The sequence below is a fragment of the Berghia stephanieae genome, chromosome 1, assembly GCF_034508935.2.
Source record: "Berghia stephanieae isolate SIO BIC M18660-M18661 chromosome 1, UCSD_Bste_1.3, whole genome shotgun sequence".
In the NCBI taxonomy this organism is placed as follows: domain Eukaryota; kingdom Metazoa; phylum Mollusca; class Gastropoda; order Nudibranchia; family Aeolidiidae; genus Berghia; species Berghia stephanieae.
Genome location: NC_088360.1, coordinates 71,180,171 through 71,200,556, shown reverse-complemented (window position 1 = coordinate 71,200,556; position 20,386 = coordinate 71,180,171). Strand labels below are relative to the sequence as shown.

Here is a 20,386-nt window from a genome sequence, read left to right as displayed (position 1 = left end):
TTCCATATAATGAATTAGTCGAATTCACAAGTCCATAAATGCAGACAAGCAGTGCCTAATTTATTTTTGTTTATTTTTGTATGAAAGAGCATTCACGTTTACAGTATTTCGCAACCCCTTTTGTTTGACTTTCATTAATGCAGGTATAATGCACACCTCTTGTATTTAAACAAATTTATTATCACTCATATTTATTTTGCTTTCTTATTTTGTTTCTTAAAGTATAATTCACTGATTAAGTGGGGCATATTTATTCTACACTGTCTCAGGTCTTTTGAAGAGTGTTCATTTTTATACAATATTCTTGTTGGGCAGTCAAATAGAATGGTCCTACACTGTACAGTATAAAAAAAAACATCATGGTGCTTTTCCCCCTTTTTCTCTATTCATCGTATATACTTCATCTTCCTAACAAAACCATGTAGTCCATGTTGTACTGTGAATTGATTGGAAGTTTTTTTTTTTCACTTCACATTTATTTATATTTTTTAAAAATTATTTCGGTTGCTTGAGATATTTCTATTTTCTCCATTTGTGGAAGATTATTCATACTACTACTTTCAAGCTTTTTATCATCGTCTTCATTAACTGCAGCATTATCATCACCATCATCGTCATTATTATTGTTGTTACTATTAGTACGAAAATGTGTTTAATAACAGCATTTAATGCTACACCCCTTACATTGTTGTAAAGTACCTACATAAAAATGTGTGTAATCACAACTCTTTCATTCCAAAAATATTCTTTGTACATAATAACTTGTAATGTGATTTTAGAGAACGAATGTCGTTTGCTTCTTAATTTTAATGTTAACACATTTGTACTTTTTTTTCCTTCATTTTTTCCCCCTGGTTTTTCTCCTTTGTTTTCTTTTATTCTCTGAAACCAAAGTGTTATGTCTAAATGATACTGGCTGATAATTAATCGTAATGTTGGTTCTACCTGGCGCCATGTGATCCTTTTAAAAGGCAAGGACAAGCAGCTGAAACTGGCAAATCTTTTTACCTTGCTCTTTGAGTTTCTTGCAAAACTAACATTCTGCCATTGGCAAAGAAAATTAATTAAGTGCAACTTTCATACTAGGAATCAAAAAGAACTAAATATATATATATATATATATATATATATATATATATATATATATATATATATATTATATATATATATATATATTATATATATATATATATATATATATATATAAGATATATAAGAGAAAGAAATTTTAAAGATTAGATTTCATTCATAATAGTTTTGTGACATAGAATTCTCATTGGTGATAAAGAAAATTTTAAAAGTTGTTATTACTTAACCTGCCCCCCACCCCCCACCCAAACCTAATCTCTTCCAGAACTTAGCCAAATAGTTTTCAGCTGCCTTCCTCCCAATCATTCATCATAATATATCAGATTTGCCCAAAGATCAAAATATCTCTTGTCATATACTATTTCAATGACTTATTGTTTTGGTGTTACTAATAGTATAATGACCTGTACTCAGAGACGCATAATGTTTATGATTATTTTTTATTATTATGATTATTATTAATATCATTATTATTTTTGTTATTAATATTATTATTATTATTATTGCTATTGTGATTGCTGTTGATTTTTGTTGTTGTTGTTATTGTTATTGAGTTAAAATTATAAAAGCAGGTAATTGTTTCAAAGGGGCAAGACTAGCTCTAAATATTCCAGTCTTAAATCGTCTTCCCAAAATGCTTGAGTACTGAATCTAATACAACTGTATTTAAAGTTATATATTAATTTTTTCTCTCCATAGTTTGGATTATTTTACATCGAACTTTACAGCGCAGAACATTTTCAGCCAATTTGTCTTTCTAAATTTGTTTTACTCCTTAAAATGAGTGAAATGAAAACGTAAAGAGGAGGTCACGCTGTGTCTTCTATCCCCTTATATATCTGTTTTCCAAGTTACTTTCGTCTTTGTCTTGGAACAAGATTGCTTAGTTTTGGTCTAGCCCTGGGCGTAACCATAGACTGGGAGGGAAACAATCCAATGTATAGTATTAGTTTTGGGAGTGGGAGCTGATATTTTTTACCTTTTAATTATATTTTGGTTCGTAAACATTTGAGTGTATTCCTCTTTGTTGGGACTTGTGCTTGTTCTGGAACCCTTCCCCTTCATCTTACTTTTTCTTGTGTAATTTCAATTATAAATCTATAACTTTTTTGACTATCCTATTTCCTTCCTTTTTACTGGCGCTGAAATGATCTAAATGTGTTGCCTGGGTGGGGTTCCTGACCTCCCATAGTGAGCAGGGAGGTACATACTGTGGCTTCTATCCCCCTATATATGTTTTCCAACATGCTTTCTGTCTTTGTCTTGGAATAAGATTACTTGGCTTTGTCCTGGTCCTGACCAGATACCCTGGCTGGGAGGGAAACAGTCAAATGTATAGTTAGTTTTGGGAGATGATATTTTTTTCCATGTAAATCATCTCTGTTATGCACTGTATTATGTTTTGTTTACGTATTATATATGATTTGTAAACGTTTGATTGTATTCCTCTTAGTGGGGACCTGTGCTTGTGTATGGATGAGACTTTTAGGTGATCTCAAACCAAGTACTTTGATAGTGTGCTCTTGGAATCTACATCTGTTACCTATTTGAACCAATTCCCCTTTGCCTTACCTTTTCTTTGGTGCTTTAATTGTAATTCTAGAACTTTTAACTATCCCATTTTCTTCCTTTTTACTGGTGCTGATATGACCTTAATTTGTTGCAACTGGGTGGGGTTCCTGACCTTCCATAGTGGGCAGGGGGGTACATACTGTATCTTCTATCTCCTTATATCTGTTTTCCAACATGCTTTCTGTCTTTGTCTTGGAATGAGATTACTTGGTTTTGTCCTGGCCCTGGTCGGAGTCCTGGCTGGGAGGGAAACAGTCAAATGCATATAGTTTTGGGAGATGATATTTTTTTCCTTGTAAATCATCTCTCTGTTATGTATTATTATGTTTGTTATTTTTAATGTATAATGTAAGCATTTGAGTGTATTCCTCTTTGTTGGATTTTGTGCTTGTGTCCGGATGAGACTTATAGATGATCTCAAAACTAAGTACATTGATGGTTTGCTCTTGGAATCTGCATCTGATCCCTATTTGTTCTCAGTTCCCCTTTGTCTTACTTTTTCTTGGATGCTTTAATTGTAATTCTAGAACTTTTTACTTTCCCATTTTCTTCCTTTTTACTGGCGCTGATATAACCTAAATGTGTTGCAAGCGCCGTAAAACCCTTAAAAACAAACAAACAAACAAGGGACGTAAAACTCTTTAAAAATGAAAGATAACGGTTGTAAATGTTTTGCTAATGTAATTGATGCTAAGGTTGTATGTATATAATAGTTATACCCATGATGTGAAACCTGCTGAATAATACATCATTTTATAGTATGAAATAATTTTTTATACTATATGGAAACATCAGCGTAAGAAACAATGGACGGATTTGTCAGTGTAATTGTGTTCATTTTCAGTTTGGATGTTAACATACTGACTGTGATTATTTTCTTTTTGTTACATTAGTGTGTATTCACTTTCTTTTTCATTCATGTTTAAGTGATAATTTGTACAAATATGTTTGCTGTTTCGTTTTGCATGGGAATGTGAATACTCAAAAGGGTTTCAAATATTATATTATGTGATACGTTGCTAAATGTCGGAAGATTTTTCCCAAAAATTACTCCGGGCATGTAATATGTTGTTATGTTAATCAAGTTTATCAACCAATATTTGTCACGTTATACAAAGTGCTCAATCAAAGCGGGTACATAAGCCACATAAGCTTTTTGAATACTTACCTATATGGTAAATCATTGTGGTAATATGGAATGCAACATATCTATCATGGCAGATGTATGTGACCTGCACTTTTCATGTGTATTTAATTCCTTTTAAGTACCATTCTTTCTTTTCCATAAATTTAAAAATAATTTTCTCCTAACTTTTCTTTGATAAAGTCTTTTTATCTCTTTCTCTCATTATTTTCCTTGATATCATATCTGTTTTTTATCTTTTGTCTTGGAACCTGCTGTTCAGCTGTGTAAAGTTGTAATAAAATAATTCTTGGTTGTGGAATGATATACCATTCTATGAAGGTATTTATTAGTGAAAATTCAATATGTGTTATAAGAGTATTTCATATCTTCTTTTCCCCTTTATAGTTACTATAGTATAATCCACTATTTACTACAATGAAAATATCTTTATATTTTATCGTTACACTATTGAGTTGTTACATGTTTTGTCAAATACGAATAAGTCGTCCTCTGTTTTGGGAGATTATTTGTTTTTATCTTCCATTCAATTTAAAGTGTAAATAGGTTATTTACATTTGTTTGTACAAAATTATTACTATCCAAAAACACGGCTATAATAGAGCCCTGCCTAGAAAGCAACAATTAAAATTACTATTATATTCATTCTCTTTCTCCCTTGGCATTCCTTCTATCCATTGTCTTCATTTCTTGTTTTCTTCAGAATTCTCCAATCATTGTCATTACTATTACTATTACTATAATAATTATAACATGATAATTATTAATACTATTCCATTAATAAACCTGTTTCATGTTAATATCATGTCAATAATTTTGTGGAATTCTTTCTTCAGTTAAAATGTTTTAAAAACTTAAGCATCTATATTGCGCAATATCCAGTGAAGTGTTAAAGCACTTTATAAGAGGTCCCAGAGCCAACACTGGGTGGGGATACTGACCTCCCATAGTGGGCAGGGAGGTACATGCTGTGTCTTCTATCCCCCCATACCCGTTTTCCAATTGCTTCCTGTCATTGTCTTGGAATGAGATTACTTAGTTTTGTCCTGATCCTTGCCGGAGTTCCTTGGCTGGGAGGGAAACAGTTGAATGTCTAGTTATAGTTTTGGGAGATATTTTTTTTCCTTGTAAATCATCTCTCTGTTACGCATTGTTTTATGTTTAGTTTATTATATGATTGGTAAACATTTGAGTGTATTCCTCTTAGTTGGGACCTGTGCTTGTGTCTGGATGAGACTTTTAGGTGATCTCAAACTAATTACTTTGACGGTGTGCTCTTGGAATCCACATCTGTTCCCTATTTCAACCAATTCCCCTTTGTCTTACCTTTTCTTTTGTGCTTTAATTGTCATTCTAGAACTTTTTACTATTCCATTTTCTTCCTTTTTACTGGCGCTGATATGACCTTAATGTGTTGCAAGCGCCGTAAAACCCTTAAAAACAAAAACAAACAAACAAAGCCACAATGACTCAGTTCAAAGTCAAGATGCCTCTTCATGCCCAGTCATAGCACGGGGCAAGCGTGAAATGTATCCCCTGGTTTTAGCCTTCTCAACCTTTAAAGCCACGCACTGTACTGATTGGTCAGTGGCGCGAGTACGACTCGAGCTGTACTAAATTCAAAGCGGTGTGATTGGTTCAAGTTTTGAAGCTCTGTAAGGGTTTTTTAACACCAGGTCAAAAATGAATTTCATTGTTTGTGAAACAGAAAATTAAAAGTGTGACTTTTTATTGTTAAATTCTTACACATTATCAAGACAATAACGACCTGTGGCTTAGCCTTAATAGCCTTTAAGGCCCTACGCCACTGGTAAATCATGTTTTGTACTGATAGTTATATTTTTTGTTTTGATTATATCTTGTAAACATTTGATTGAAAATCTAAACTTCACCCAAGATAGATCTTTGTTCCTTTACATATGAAGCCAGTCCTCTACCAACTGTTACCCCCAATCATGTCCCAGGCAAATCAAAATTATCACACTGAAACACACATACCCACACACAAAGTCATATAGAAGGGACAATATATTAGAGGGGGGAGAGAAATCACAAAGACCTATTTATAGAATCTCAAAGGGAGCAAACCAACTTGATGCACCACGAGTGATGGAATATTGGAAAGACTTTAGATATGTTTAACTGAGAACTCTCAACTCCCCACCCCCTATTCGAACAGGTGTTTCAGTCCATAAGCACTCTTAGCTTTAACTTCTTCATACACCTTCATACCCGAGCTCCTCTGCTGATTACAACTAATAAAGAAAACAATATGGCTGGGTGGGGATCCTGACCTCCCATAGCGGGCAGGGAGGTCCATACTGTGTCTTCTATCCCCTTATATCTGTTTTCCAACATGCTTTCTGTCTTTGTCTTGAAATGAGGTTACTTGATTTTGTCCTGGCCCTGGTTAGAGTCTTGCCTGGGAGGGAAACAGTCAAATGCAAAGTTATTGTTTTGGGAGATGATATTTTTTTCCTTGTAAATCATCTCTCTGTTATGTATTATTATATTTGTTATTTTTAGTGTATAATGTAAGCATTTGAGTGTGTTCCTCTCTGTTGGATCTTGTGCTTGTGTCCGGATGAGACTTATAGGTGATCTCAAACTAAGTACATTGGTGGTATGCTCTTGGAATCTACATCTGATCCCTATTTGTTCCCAGTTCCCCTTTGTCTTACCTTTTCTTGGGTGCTTTAATTGTAATTCTAGAACTTTTTACTATCCATTTTCTTCCTTTTTGCTGGCGCTGATATGACCTAAATGTGTTGCAAGCGCCGTAAAACCCTTAAAAACAAAACAAACAAAAACAAAACAATATGGAGTATTAAAAACAAGGAAATAAAATCAAATTCATAATCACAACATCATATTTTATTTGGTTTTCCAACACCAATTTGGAATGTGTTTACTATCATCCATTTTATACCTCTTAGTGGGTAACATGGGAGGGTAAATGAAGGTATATTATGAAATCAGATGAGAAGCTGACAGATTCTTATGTGGCACATCTGTCCACCCAATAATTGAGTAGTCATGTCTAATATTGGATATACTGGTTGGCCTATGTGACAAAATAGCATCCTGCTCAGAGGGTAGCATGTAACAATTAATTCCTTAACGTCCTAGTAAGGAATCAAGCTCAACTCTCAGTAGGGCTCTAAATAACTAAATATTCTATATTACTACTTTCTCTCCTCTACTATTGTGGGTATTATTATTATGTCCAACTAGATGACCCTCCCTGATGCCATAACAATTGAAGCCTTGACTGGCCTGGGTGAATGGGGGATTGAATTCATCACAAACCTTCTAAATCAAGTGTATGACACAGGAAAAATGCCAACTGATATGAAACGATCCATTTTTATAGCACTACCAAAAAAGCCAGGGGCAGTTGATTGTGAACAACACAGAACTATTAGCCTAATGAGCCACCTCACAAAAATTCTTTTGAAGATAATTTTACTAAGAATAAGAAATAAAATACGACCTGAAATTGGGGAGATGCAATTTGGTTTTGTTGAGGACAAGGGTACCAGAAATGGAATATTCACATTATCAATGCTGATGGAAAGATGTATTGAAGTAAATAAAGATCTGTATATGTGTTTCATCGACTATTCAAAAGCCTTTGATAAAGTACAACACGAAAAACTATTCAAAATTCTATCATCCTTGGACATTGATGGTAAAGATTTAAGAATATTACGGAATTTGTACTGGAACAAGAAGCAGCAATGCGTGTTGACAACGAACTAAGCAGTTTTACACCTATTAGAAGAGGAGTTAGGCAGGGGTGTGTTTTGTCTCCAGATTTATTCAACCTCTATAGTGAAATGATATTAAGAGATATCGAACATAAGAAGGGGGTGTGTATTGGAGGAAAGAATGTAACAAATCTGAGGTATGCAGATGATACGGTTCTACTGGCAGAATCTGAACATGAACTACAAGAATTACTGGATGTTGTAGTCAGGAGTAGTGAAAATATGGGACTGGAACTGAATACATCTAAAACAGAATGTATGACGGTATCTAAAAATAATAACCCACCAGCCTGTGTAATAACAAGCAGAGGACAAACAATACAACAAGTTGAATGTTTCAAATATTTAGGCTTCAATGTAACATCCAATGGAAAATCAGATTGTGAAATAAAGAAAAGAATAGGTATGGCGAAGAATGCATTCAACCAGCTGCATACAATTATGAAAAACAGGAATATTAGCATGAAAACAAAAATCAAAGTCCTGGATTGCTATGTACTGTCTGTGCTGCTATATGGTTGTGAGAGCTGGACCATAAACAAGACCATGGTTAAAAGACTGGAGGCAGTGGAAATGTGGTTTTACAGAAGAATGATGAGGGTGTCATGGATGGAAAGGAAAAGAAATGAAGAAATTTTAGAAATGGCAAACAGAAAAAGATCACTGATAACAAAAATCATCAAACGCCAAATGGAATTTTTAGGACACATTATCCGCCACCCTGGTTTGGAAATACTCGCCTTGACTGGAAAGATGAATGGAAAAAGAATAAGAGGAAGACAAAGAATAACGTATTTGAAAGGGATAAGAACTTGGACAGATGAAGCTGAGAAAGGTGGCGCTGCTTTAATAGAATTGGCAAGAGATAGATCAGCTTGGCGGAAGATGACCTCCGACGTCTGCTTCAGATATGGAACTACATGAGATGAGAGATGACCCTCCCAACACTGTAAAAGACACTGTAAAATTACCCTAATAATCACCTATAAAGGGGAACATAGCTTTCAATACGGATTCATTCTTTAAGAAATGAATATCGCTCCCCTCGATCATGATGACTTTAACTGCAATCTGCCACTTACACAACACTCATTAAGAAGAGAACACTACTCCATATGTAATTCATGACCTGTGTACTTATCTATTATTTCTTCACTCGTCTCGACATCCATACATCCTAATTTTTCTGTCCAAATATGACAAGGAATATACCTAAATGTGATAATACAAGAGTTGATCAAATATGAATAGTCCTGGTTATGTGAGAATGTTCCCACAAACGAATTTCTGCAAAGCTGGAGGGGAAAATATATACATCTGTTGTAAGACCAACAATGTTTTATGGACTACAATTAAGAAACAAGATGATGAAGTTGAGGTGGCAGAAATGAGGATGTCGAGATGGTCACTGGGCTGGACACGAAAAGATAAAGTGAGAAATGAACAAATTTGAAGGTTGACTGAAGTGAATAATGTATCAATAAAGATGATAGAAGATAAATTGAAATGGTTCGGAGATGAGAGAGGTAGTACGTGGGAAGAAAAATATTGGATATACAATTAGCAGGAAAAAGGGATGCCCAAAGACTAGATGGTTGGATAGGGTAAAGGACGATATGAAAGACCTGGGCCTGTAAGAGGATGATGCTATGAGATACATGGAGATGTGGCCTTCATTATGGCAAGCCTGCAAAATGCAGGATAAGCTGAAAGACGAAGAAGATGAGAGAATGTTCTGATTCTCATGACGTTGTGCACACTTACTTTTTACTGAATTTCTGGTTTGTGTGCTTTGGTGTGCAGTAACGTAAAAAGTGCATATGAGAAGTTCCTATTTTTTGTCATGCAATCTTATAAGAAATTTATAACCTTTTCCTGAAAATTTCACACAAATTGATTGAATCGTTAATAGTCAGGGCAATTCATATTTGATCAGCCCTTGCAGTTTTGAATTACAAAATCCAATGCAAGACATGTTCATGTCAAAGGTTACATTGTTACATTTCATTTTCCTAATTATTATTTATTTACAAAAGCGCTAAAAAAAATAAAGTACATCAAAATGAATGGTGGGCCTGATGCATTAGAACCAAGACCAGATGACATCTACTTCATTTTTTCTACTTCATTCAACTGCACGAAAAACATGCTGTGCTTTCTTCTTTATCGTTAAATTCACATTTTAAAATTTTGCTCTTCCTAATGTCACTTCCCATCAGTCAAGGAAGATAGATTTTTGGGGATGTTTTTTTTTTCTTCTTGCATTGTCTGGCATCGTTTCATACACACTTGTTCAGTGTGACGCTTATGACTAACCACTTTATCTATTGACTGATACAAGAATGATTGACACAATTAGGTCTTATATGGGACAAAACTGATTTCTTCAGATTGATTTCATTAGAGGGTTTCAGCTTTTTTATTTATTGTAAATACTTAAGAAAGCTTTTAAAATGACAAAGGGAATGAATATTATATATAGATAATACTTAAGAAGAGATGTGACAGCCAGTATCTAGCTTCTATGTGTATCTTCATGTACTGGTCAAACAAGAGCGATGACAAGCTGTGCACAACAGGTTTATTCCATGTCATGTGATATTATATACTTGTATTGCACCGAGTCAGAAGCCCTGTAATTGGGGGTTTGGTGACGAGATAAATAAAAAATGCAAGAATGAGGGGATGTCATGTAATTTCTTTCTGTTGTGGTGGTCTTGCTGCTGAATTCCTTCTGATGGCTTCCACCAACCAATCAATTCCTTCTTGGACTCCATCTCTGTTAGAAAGAACAATAGTGATGAGAAATAAAGGGGATGGAGAAGTGACAGATGAAAAAAGAGAATAAAAATATCAGTGTCAGGGAGCCAAACCTGGGATAATAATAATAATAATAATAATAATAATAATAATAATAATAATAATAATAATAATAATAATAATAACAAATCTAATTGATAAGACACTCAACACCTGGCTGAGAGAGGGAGAGGTCAATGAGTAGTCGCGCTAGTCACTGAGCTATCCAGCCACACAGGAAATGAGGTTTTCAAACTTGATAGCTATCATTCGAACTTTTCTCGACTAATGAGGGGATCACAATGAGGCCAGCTCTGCCAAGCCCACAAACTTTCAAAGAGCAAGCAACTAAGCTACGCACTCCTCTCTGTATGGAACAAGACAAACATATAGTCATACAGAAAATACATGGAATAGCTCCGATATAGGGTTGAATTCAAATTCAGAAAAAGACGGTATTTATATAAATAATGCTAAGAAATATAGGGTATGGAGAAGTGCCAGTTACAACAGAGAATAAAAATATCAGTGTCAAAGAGTCAAAACCTGGGATCCAATTGGTACGAAAGGACAGAGAATTAGTAATCTTCAAAGCACATTCAACATCATACACCATCGTCCACTTAATTTGCTAAAAGTGCTTAAGAACGGGTCCCAATCCACAGCAACACTTAACATGACTGCACATGCACAAAGCCTGATGTGTTGTAAGCTCATAACTGAATTGCTATACCATAGCGTTAGTGTGCCAGACAGGCCTAAGCTTTAAAAGCTGGTCAATGTAATGTTACTAGGTAGTCCAAACTGAATTTTTTTTTGCAAGAAACACACCCATTCAATGTTTTTCTTGTAGAACTTTTTATTCTGATTACTATGATATTTGATTTGTCTTCCTAGGTCAAAAACTAAAAAAGTTATGGCAATTTGAAAATCATGGATTTTGGGCCGAAAACGGGAAAAGTTAAAAATACTAAATTTCCCAAGTTTGGGGTACCCCAAAATCATTATTACTATAGATACAGATCTAAAATCGCTTGTGGTTACAAATATGATGGCATAGAATAAGCCCAATTTTTTTGGGAAGGCTATTTAGCATAGTTTTACCACAATAACTTTTCAAAGTTCAGAAAAATCACAGAAAAGCAGTTTCCAAAAAGTTGCCGAAACATGCGAAAAAGACGCAACTTCAAACTGTCGTAACTTTTTTGTTTGTTGACATAGGATGACATATTATATATCAAATTAATCAGGTTTTAAAGCTCTATCTGAATGGTGTGATATATAAGTTCTGTAAGATCATTATCAGTAACTCAAGAGAGGAAAAAGGTTGCCAAGTTTAAGAATTTGGACAAAAGTACCCAGACCCAGTGGTGGCCGAGAAGCTATTTTCTCAAAATAATGGAACAAGACATGTCTTAATAGCTAAAACCAAGGTTTATTTATCATTCTATGCAGGACGGATGGTAAGGTTGCCCGTCTCCCCTTTCCCACAGCCAGGAATGTCCTTTTAAGGGACCTGTACTGGTCATCATCTGTTTAAAACAAAGTAAAGTAAAAGCAAAATTAATGTTTTTCATATGTTTAGGAAAAATGAGGACATTTTAAATTTAAACCGATATTCTCTTATTTTTTCACTTTTGGAATTTTGTTTCTTCCTTTTAAAAAAAAACTCACTCCAATAAAAAACATAAATTAAAAAAAAAAATCTCAGCAAAACAGAATATCCTTCTAAAGTCAATGAAAAGAAAAAAAATAATGTTTATAAAGAGTCAACTATAAAAAATGAATAAGTCATATTTATTTACATTATTGTGAAGTAGTAAACAACTCACAAATGGAAATATATAATCTAGCCAAGGAAAATAATTCTCTACCTCCAGGTCTGTCTATCACTACTATCATCGATGTCCGCCATCTTGGATTTTCTTAGATATTTGTAAGGGTTGTAAAAATCGTTCTTGTGGCTTAAAATTAATTGCCAGTAACACAAAATTAATTTATTTAATAAATATAATGCTTGAAGAAAGCAAATTACTGTATCACAGCTTATTCTGAAAATCAGAAATAAATAGGCTCTTCATTTTCTGAGACGGACCCAGAGTTCAGCCATTTTGAGAAGATGGGTTTGAGGATGATGTTGGATAAAACAATAAAATAAACAAATTTAAACTTAATACCTCTTAATTTATGATATTAATAAGTGAATTATATATTTATTTACCTGTCAGAACCTTGTATCGAGAAATTTCGAACGGTAGCGTTGATTCAGGCGAGATTTATTTGTTAGCCATTGGAGACGTCTGATACTGCTGCCGGCCGGTGGAAAAAGGATTTCATTCATAAAGTGATGCGTTGTTTCGGTTTAAGCATTCTGCGCCGTTGGACATTTTTTAGTGTTGTTTTCGTATTTATAAAAAGGAAAAATACGGCTTTCCAAAAATACCAAATAGAACTTGATCATAATGAAAATTAGCCTTGAAAAGTTATAAAAAATGCGATATTTTCAAAACCAAAAATAAGAACTACTACTATTTGGTACCAAATAATCGGCCCTCTTTTACGTGTCTTATGAAACCAGTTTGGGCGAGATTGAACGAACGGCGCAGTTTGCCTGGCTATTTACGTTGAGGCGGTATGATTTTTTTTTTCGGCGAGCGATAAAAAACGGCTCAAGTGACTATTTTCGTTATCAAAGCACAAAGTCAGTTTTTTTGTGCATGCTAAAACCAAATATATCATTGGAAAGATCAAAGATTGATCTTTTTATTGATATATATATCATTGCATTTACAATGAAAATACGTGGTGAAGATTAAGTGGGAACTTGATGGAAATCAGCTCATTTTACGTCCAGAACCCGTTATCGGGGCAGTTTGGACTACCTAATGTTACTACTTAAACTTACTTAAACCCTATCTAAAGTAAACGGGGAAACATTTAACACAAATACTGCCAGATCAATTTTACCCTCTCAATGCTGATACTCCTTGCACCCAAGCCTCACGTTGACCCATTGACTGGAGAGGCTCATTGAATATAGTCTTTATTTCTTTAACTTTTAAGCAGCCCTATGAAGAAAAAAAAATAATGTGGAATTTGATGTGAAGAGGAAAAAAATCATAATTAACATTTAAAATGATCAGAATTGTTTGTATTTTTACATGACATTTTCCTTTACTATAGGGTCGTAACAATTTCTTTTTAGAAACTTGAGCATAAATGCTCATGGAACTTTACCATCAATTGTAATAAATAATTAAAAAATATAATTTAAAAACTTATTTCCGTGTTATACTCTTCAATTGGAAATTTCTCAATCATAATAAGGGCATATGAAATAAATCATCCATTGACTAACCTCTAGATCCTGTTTATTGGCCAACAGCATCAAAGGTACTCCACTTAAATGCTCATTTTGAATCATTTTCTCTGTGGAAATACAAAGAAGTGAACAGCCATTAAAAATATGTTTAAAATACCTTTATTTCAAATATTACGACGACTTTTTGTTTTGAACTTTAATCTAGAGGTGAAATATTTTCTCACATGACTAAAGGAATCGAATTTTTAGTCTATACATAAATGAAATTGATTTGGATAAGATGTACTTCTTCTGGATAATTATTTAGTGAGGAAGTTTTCCACCTGGAGCTGACACCACATCCTCTCCAAACACAGTTAGGTCAACCAAGACATATGAAAGGCTTTCTTCAATTCTATAAAATTATCACAAGGAATATTTTAAACTTGTTGATCTGACATGATCTGGCAAGGCTGTAGCATTGGCTCCAAGTGAAAAATCTAAATATAAAAGATCTTAATCCAGACAGGATGGGTGCCGTGTGCATAATTACAGGATTAGATTATAAATGTTAAGTGCATAAAAACATTTTCAAAAGACAATTTCATAACGGTAAGCACTCATATCAAGTCTTGATAAGTACTGATTGAGGTTTTTAGAAAAAGATTAATAGACTAAACCCACCAAAAGCAGCCATAGATTCATCAATTCTATCTCGATCAGATGAGTCAACGATATAGATGACAGCGTGAGACTCCATGTAATACTGTGAGACAAAGGAATAAAGTTGATGGAGGATATTATTTAATGTCTGGTCCTGACTTGACAAAAGCAATTCAAAATTCAGAATGTAAGCGAGAACAAAAGTCTCTATTAAATAAATGAAACCAGACAACAAAACCCAACATTTTCATGTAAAAGACTTACCTTACAGCCATCAAAACAGCTTGTGAAGATGAAAAGTGTATGTTACAGCACAAGGACAAAGAATTAGAGCTTAGCCTGCTGGTTCAGACAAGAATCAATACACATTGATATGGTAACAATTAGGGAGATGAAAAAATGGTATTCACAAAAGTACCCTCAGCCGGAATGCCTGCTCCATCCATTATCCTCGTGAATCTGAATTTTTTAAAACCAAATTTGTCTCTCTGAAAGCCCTGACTTTAAGTCTCATTTCGCCTACATGCCTTTATTTCTCCACTTACAGCTTTACTCATTTTTCAACATATGTCTCATTCTTCCAACAAGTCAATGATGCAATGTAAGGAAGTAAGGGTTATAGTTATAAGGTTTTTTTAAATATTTTTTTTCAAATTTTAGATACAATGATCTCCATCAATAAGCTACAAGCATGATCGGGCTATAAGCAAGCTCACAGAAAAGGACTCTGTTCATGAGAGAGCTCAATTTTATTTTTTATCTTTCAATTAAGCAATATGTGAGTTTTTTAAAGCATAGAAATATATTTATTTAATTTGTTTGGCTGCCTCTATAAACAAAGAAAACATGCAAAAGAAATGCAAAAGGTCAGAACTCAATGTGACGTATGAAGTGCCAGGGAGTATTTTGGCAGTGTGCCTGTTTTGCCTGTACTGTATAACTTATAACCTTTTTTCTTGCTTCTAAAACAAATTAGTAACTTACACTTTCAAATAATAAGTGGAATAATCATAATTAATTATATGTTATTTTTTCAAACCCCACAGAATCATATTTTTACTGTATTCATTTTCTGAAACAACACTACTTGAAATATGTCAAGCTAAATTTTGACAAATCGAAGGATCCAAAGAAACACTTATAGGCAAAAAGGATATGTGAAAAATGTCATAATTAGATGTTCATTTAATTTACCTTGTCCCATAATGATTGTAACTCTTCTTGACCTCCCAAATCCCAGAAATTCAGCCTTGAGGTACTAACGTCAATTTTACCAACTGAAATATACAAAGAATGTATACTTATATGATGCATAATATTATATTATCAAAATGTCATCTGTTGTTTCATAGAGTTAGCTTGGCTAAAAAAAAGCGTTGGCAATGAAATTTTGTTTCAACCAACTATATCTCTTGCTTGTATAAATATATTTTTGAAGGCAATTCAATAAATGGAATTCCTAAAAAAGGAGAAAAGATGTGTCACTGTATCATAGAAAACTTGAATGATATAAATAAATAAATAAATAAATAAATAAATAAATAAATAAATAAATAAATAAATAAATAAATAAATCATATGATTAATGGATGAAAAGAGATTAATAATAATAATTCATATTCTCTCTCTCTCTCTCTCTCTCTCTCTCTCTCTCTCTCTCTCTCTCTCTCTCTCTCTCTCTCTCTCTCTCTCTCTCTCTCTCTCTCTCTCTCTCTCTCTCTCTTCTCTCCTCCCCCCCGCCCCCAATGAAAATGTTTGAAATTTGAAATAATAAGACTAATTAACAACTTACTATTTGTTTTTGTTTTGTTTTTAAGGGTTTTACGGTGCTTGAAACACATTAAGGTCATATCAGCGCCAGTAAAAAGGAAGAAAATGGGATAGTATAAAGTTCTAGAATTACAATTAAAGCACAAAAGAAAATGTGAGACAAAGGGGAATTGGTTCAAATAGGGAGCAGATGTAAATTCCAAGAGCACACCGTCAAAGTACTTAGTTTGAGATCACCTAAAAGTCTCATCCAGACACAAGCACATGTCCCAATTAAGAGGAATACACTCAAATGTTTACAAATCATATATAATATGTCAATAAATCATAATACAGTGTATAAAAGAGAGATGATTTACAAGGGAAAAAAATATCATCTCCCAAAACTAATTATACATTTGACTGTTTCCCTCTCAGCCAGGGCCAGGACAAAACCAAGTAATCTCATTCTAAGACAAAGCCTGTTGGAAAATAGATATAGGGAGATAGAAGACACAGTAAGTACCTCCCTGCCCACTATGGGAGGTCAGGAACCCCACCCAGCAACTTACTATTTAGCCCAACAGTGGACGTAATTTTTGCCAAATTCATGCCCTGGTAGTTTTTGTTGAATTTTGTCTTTGTTTGCTCCAAAAACGTCTGCAATTGAAAAAAAAAATAAACATAAATGTTGTGTGCAGATCCATAAAACATGTAAAAATAATGACGAAATTGAAATAAGATCCAGTTTGATAAAGACCAGACCTGACAACTACTAAAAAAAAATATCATAAAACAATCAATTTTTGGCTTCATCTGTAGAACTCTCTTTATATAAAACTTTGATGGCTGAGCAGAATAGTGATGAGGTCAAATTAATAAATCAGTAAGTCGGTTATTGTGTGGTCACTTTTATAAGAAAAAAAACCTCAACAAAAAACAGTTCAAAACAAATATAAAGAATACAATGGTCAGATTCAATCTACGATCCACAGTGTACCATTGGGCATTACACCCCTGGGCCTGTTCTGTTTGAATGCTTGCTTATATTACATGAAGACTACTCGGTACAAATACAAAAATTACCTTAATATGAAGTATTTGTGTATTACGCTCATCCGCAAATTAATTTGGATGGTTTTTAGTGAAACAGCAATTTCAAAATTAAGCATATTGCTTTGCAAAATACGCAATCACAATTGAGAAGATTGTACTGTAGTTTTGCATCTAATATTATTAAGGATTTTTTAAAGATTACGCCCTTCCATGCTGCATCGTGAGATGCCATCGTCTTGGCATTCCGTGAAGAAATATAGATAATCCATTTTAAAAAAGCAAGAATCAGCTACGAGGGCTCTTTCAGAAATAACCGAAAAATGCCCATTGCTCAGCAACCAGTGGAGATTTTTTAATTCTGTAAACGACATGATATTCCTTATTTCCTTACGGATATTCCCAGAAATTATGAAGTGCATCATTTTGCACAATGAATTTCTAGACGATTTTAAAGATGGCGGCCCACCTTGAAACTTGGTGAAAGGAGGAAATCAGAGCTGTCATACGTTTTTTGAACGCCAAAAGTCTGAATCCTACCGAAATTCATAAAGAACTTCAGAGTGTATATGGTGAGCATGTTATAAGCCGTACACAAGTCTATCACTGGTGTAATTTGTTTGAAGCCGGCCATTCCGACTTGACAGACAGGGAAGGGAGAGGGCGTTCGATAACTGCGACGTCAGAAGACAATGTGAAGCGAGTTGATGAGCTTATTCGTCAAGACAGGAGGTTGAAACTTCATGAAATCGCAAGCAGTCTTGAAATTTCGGAAACTTCTGCCCATAGAATTGTATTTGATGAACTTGGCTACAGAAAAGTCAGTGCAAGATGGGTTCCTAAGCAATTGACAGACAATCATAAAGAACAAAGATTGGACATCTGCAGGGAACTTTTGAGAAGAAGCAAGAGCTCACGCAGGGTTCACGGGCATACTGCCAACGCCGGCGGAGACTTTCTAGGGTACGATGTGACTTTTCTTGACAGCATAGTCACCGGTGATGAGACTTGGTTGCACCATGCACCCCAGAAACAAAGCAAGATTCGATGACATGGAAACATCCATCCTCACCTGTCGCGAAGAAATTCAAAGTCATGCGGTCAGCAAAGAAAATAATGGGAACTGTTTTCTGGGACAGTCGTGGTGTTATTCTGTTCGAAACCTTACAATCTGGAGAAACAATCAATGCTGCAAGGTACTGCCAAACTCTTGATAAGCTTAGGGAGGCCATTCGCAGAAAGCGCCCAGGGCAGTTGACCAACGGGGTCATTTTGCAACACGACAACGCTACACCCCACACAGCACGAGTGACGCAAGGTTGGCTAGAGAAATATGGATGGGAGATTTTGCCACACCCACCACACAGTCCAGACCTCGCACCATCTGATTATCACCTCTTTGGGCCACTGAAACGTGAGCTGACAGGAAAGCGCTTTGATGTCGATGAAGAGCTTGTTGACCATCTGCGGAAATGGCTACAAAACCTTGACGGAAATTTCTTCCGAGAGGGTATCTATTCCATGGTGCGGCGTTGGCAGAAGTGTGTCGACAGACTTGGCTGTTACGTAGAGAAATGAAGGACGAGTCAAGGTATGAACACGTGCAAGAATTTTGTTGATAGCATAAAAAAACGCGGATTTTACAGGCATTTTTCGGTTAATTATGAAAGAGCCCTCGTATGTTGTTCAAAGTGAGCAAATTAGGGGTTAATAATCTTGCCCAAAAGGAAAAAAATTGTGGCATGGCTCTAACCCGGTACATCATGGGTAACAGTGCGATGTCTTACCCACACAGCCACTTCAGTCAATATATTGTTTTCCATTGGTGTATAGCATAGCAATAAGTAAAATAGGAACAGTTTTGATCTTTACCGTTTTGCCTGCATTGTCCAATCCCAAAATGAGAACAAAGAACTGGTCTCTCTGGAACATGTACTTGTAGAATCCAGATAGCAAGGAATACATTCTTGTAGAAGTAGAAAACAATAAGATAAGATAGATGAGCCAAAAAAATTCATTTAATAACAATTGATTTCAGTCTTTAGACTACACACTTTATAAAAATAATTAGTCTGCCATCTGCAGTCTCATCCAACTCACAAACATATTTGTATTCTCAAACACATGCATACATACACGCACTTGCACACATACACACACACACCAATGTTTATCCACTAGAGTACATACAAACAATTCTACTTGCACTCATGCATTCACAGAAAGGTGTGCATCTCATTGTCTTAATAGTACTTGAGCTTGTTCTCGTATTTGACAATGAAACATAATAATGTTAATGATTATAATCCTAATTCATACAAAGAAGGTTAGGATGCCCCAAATGGGAATGAATTTTGATTGTTTTAACTTCCAACTCCTCTCACAACTAAAATTTTCCACTAAGTCCTCAATAACTTCTAACTCACAATATCTTACGTGTTCTGCTTGGTTTGATATTTTAAAACGTAGTGTTTTTATGCACCTCCGTTGACGGTGTATCTTAACGGATCGTTTTTATACACCTCCGTCACGCATGCGCATTCCACCCAATTTCATTAGCGATATTGTGTTTCTTCATTTGGACATGGCGAAAGTTATATTGTGACATCTGTAGGATGTCTTTGTTAATAAATTTATATAAAAATATTAATAATTTAAAAAATCGAAATATAAAACCAGAAGATAGAAGTTGCATTGAAGGTAAAATAATGTTTTAGAAAGACCTTATTAAATGTGATGACCAGTCAGGTGGCTCCGTAGCGCAGTGGACAAGCTGTCAGACTCCAACCTTGAAAGTACCGGGTTTGATTCCCAATGTTGACTTTTTTTCTTTTTTTTTTGGATTTAATTTGTTTTTGTTTGCTTCATTTTCTTTCTTTTTTTTTTTCAAAAACTTTTTATCATGTTTTTAAAAAACTTCGATTTTAATTTTCTAAAATTATTTATTTATTTGAGATCAGTATTTGTGTGCCATGTTTCTTTTTCTAAAGTTTTACTTTTGATTTTTAAAATTATTGTTATTATTCTTTAATTTATTATCATTGTACATCGGTAATCACTAAGCAGCGTGCTAAACTACAATCTAAAACTATTTAAACCCCATGGACGTATGCAGCAACAACTTTACCATCACCGCCAACGGAGGTGCATAAAAACGGTGCGTTTTTGTACACCTCCAGTGGAGGTGTATAAAAACGCCACCATTTTAAAATGTGGAATCTCATGGGCAATATATCTGGAAATGAT

The 20,386-nt window shown here is 34.5% G+C and overlaps 1 protein-coding gene and 1 long non-coding RNA gene across 5 annotated transcripts in view; both read right to left on the bottom strand.

Moving 5' to 3' along the window:
- Positions 1-6,657: 6,657 nt before the first annotated feature.
- Positions 6,658-20,386, bottom strand: part of LOC144981022 (ADP-ribosylation factor-related protein 1-like) — a 14,461-nt gene continuing 732 nt past the window's right edge. For 2 of the 4 annotated variants that reach the window (XM_078929093.1, XM_078929115.1), the window contains exons 2-8: positions 19,013-19,106; positions 16,660-16,747; positions 15,533-15,615; positions 14,360-14,441; positions 13,733-13,803; positions 13,342-13,442; positions 6,658-10,354 (exon numbers count right to left, since the gene is read on the bottom strand). In XM_078929093.1, coding sequence (XP_078785219.1) covers positions 10,264-10,354; positions 13,342-13,442; positions 13,733-13,803; positions 14,360-14,441; positions 15,533-15,615; positions 16,660-16,747; positions 19,013-19,105 — 609 coding nt within the window. In that variant the 5' untranslated portion in view covers position 19,106 and the 3' untranslated portion in view covers positions 6,658-10,263. Of the gene's footprint in view, positions 10,355-13,341; positions 13,443-13,732; positions 13,804-14,359; positions 14,442-15,532; positions 15,616-16,659; positions 16,748-19,012; positions 19,107-19,863; positions 20,087-20,386 lie in introns of those variants that run through there. The other 2 variants (XR_013646997.1, XM_078929106.1) reach the window with 2 other exon arrangements.
- On the bottom strand, positions 11,790-13,255 carry LOC144981039 (uncharacterized). Its single transcript, XR_013646998.1, has 2 exons — positions 12,596-13,255; positions 11,790-11,906 (listed from the first exon to the last, which is right to left on the bottom strand). It is a non-coding gene; the product is annotated as an uncharacterized LOC144981039 (long non-coding RNA).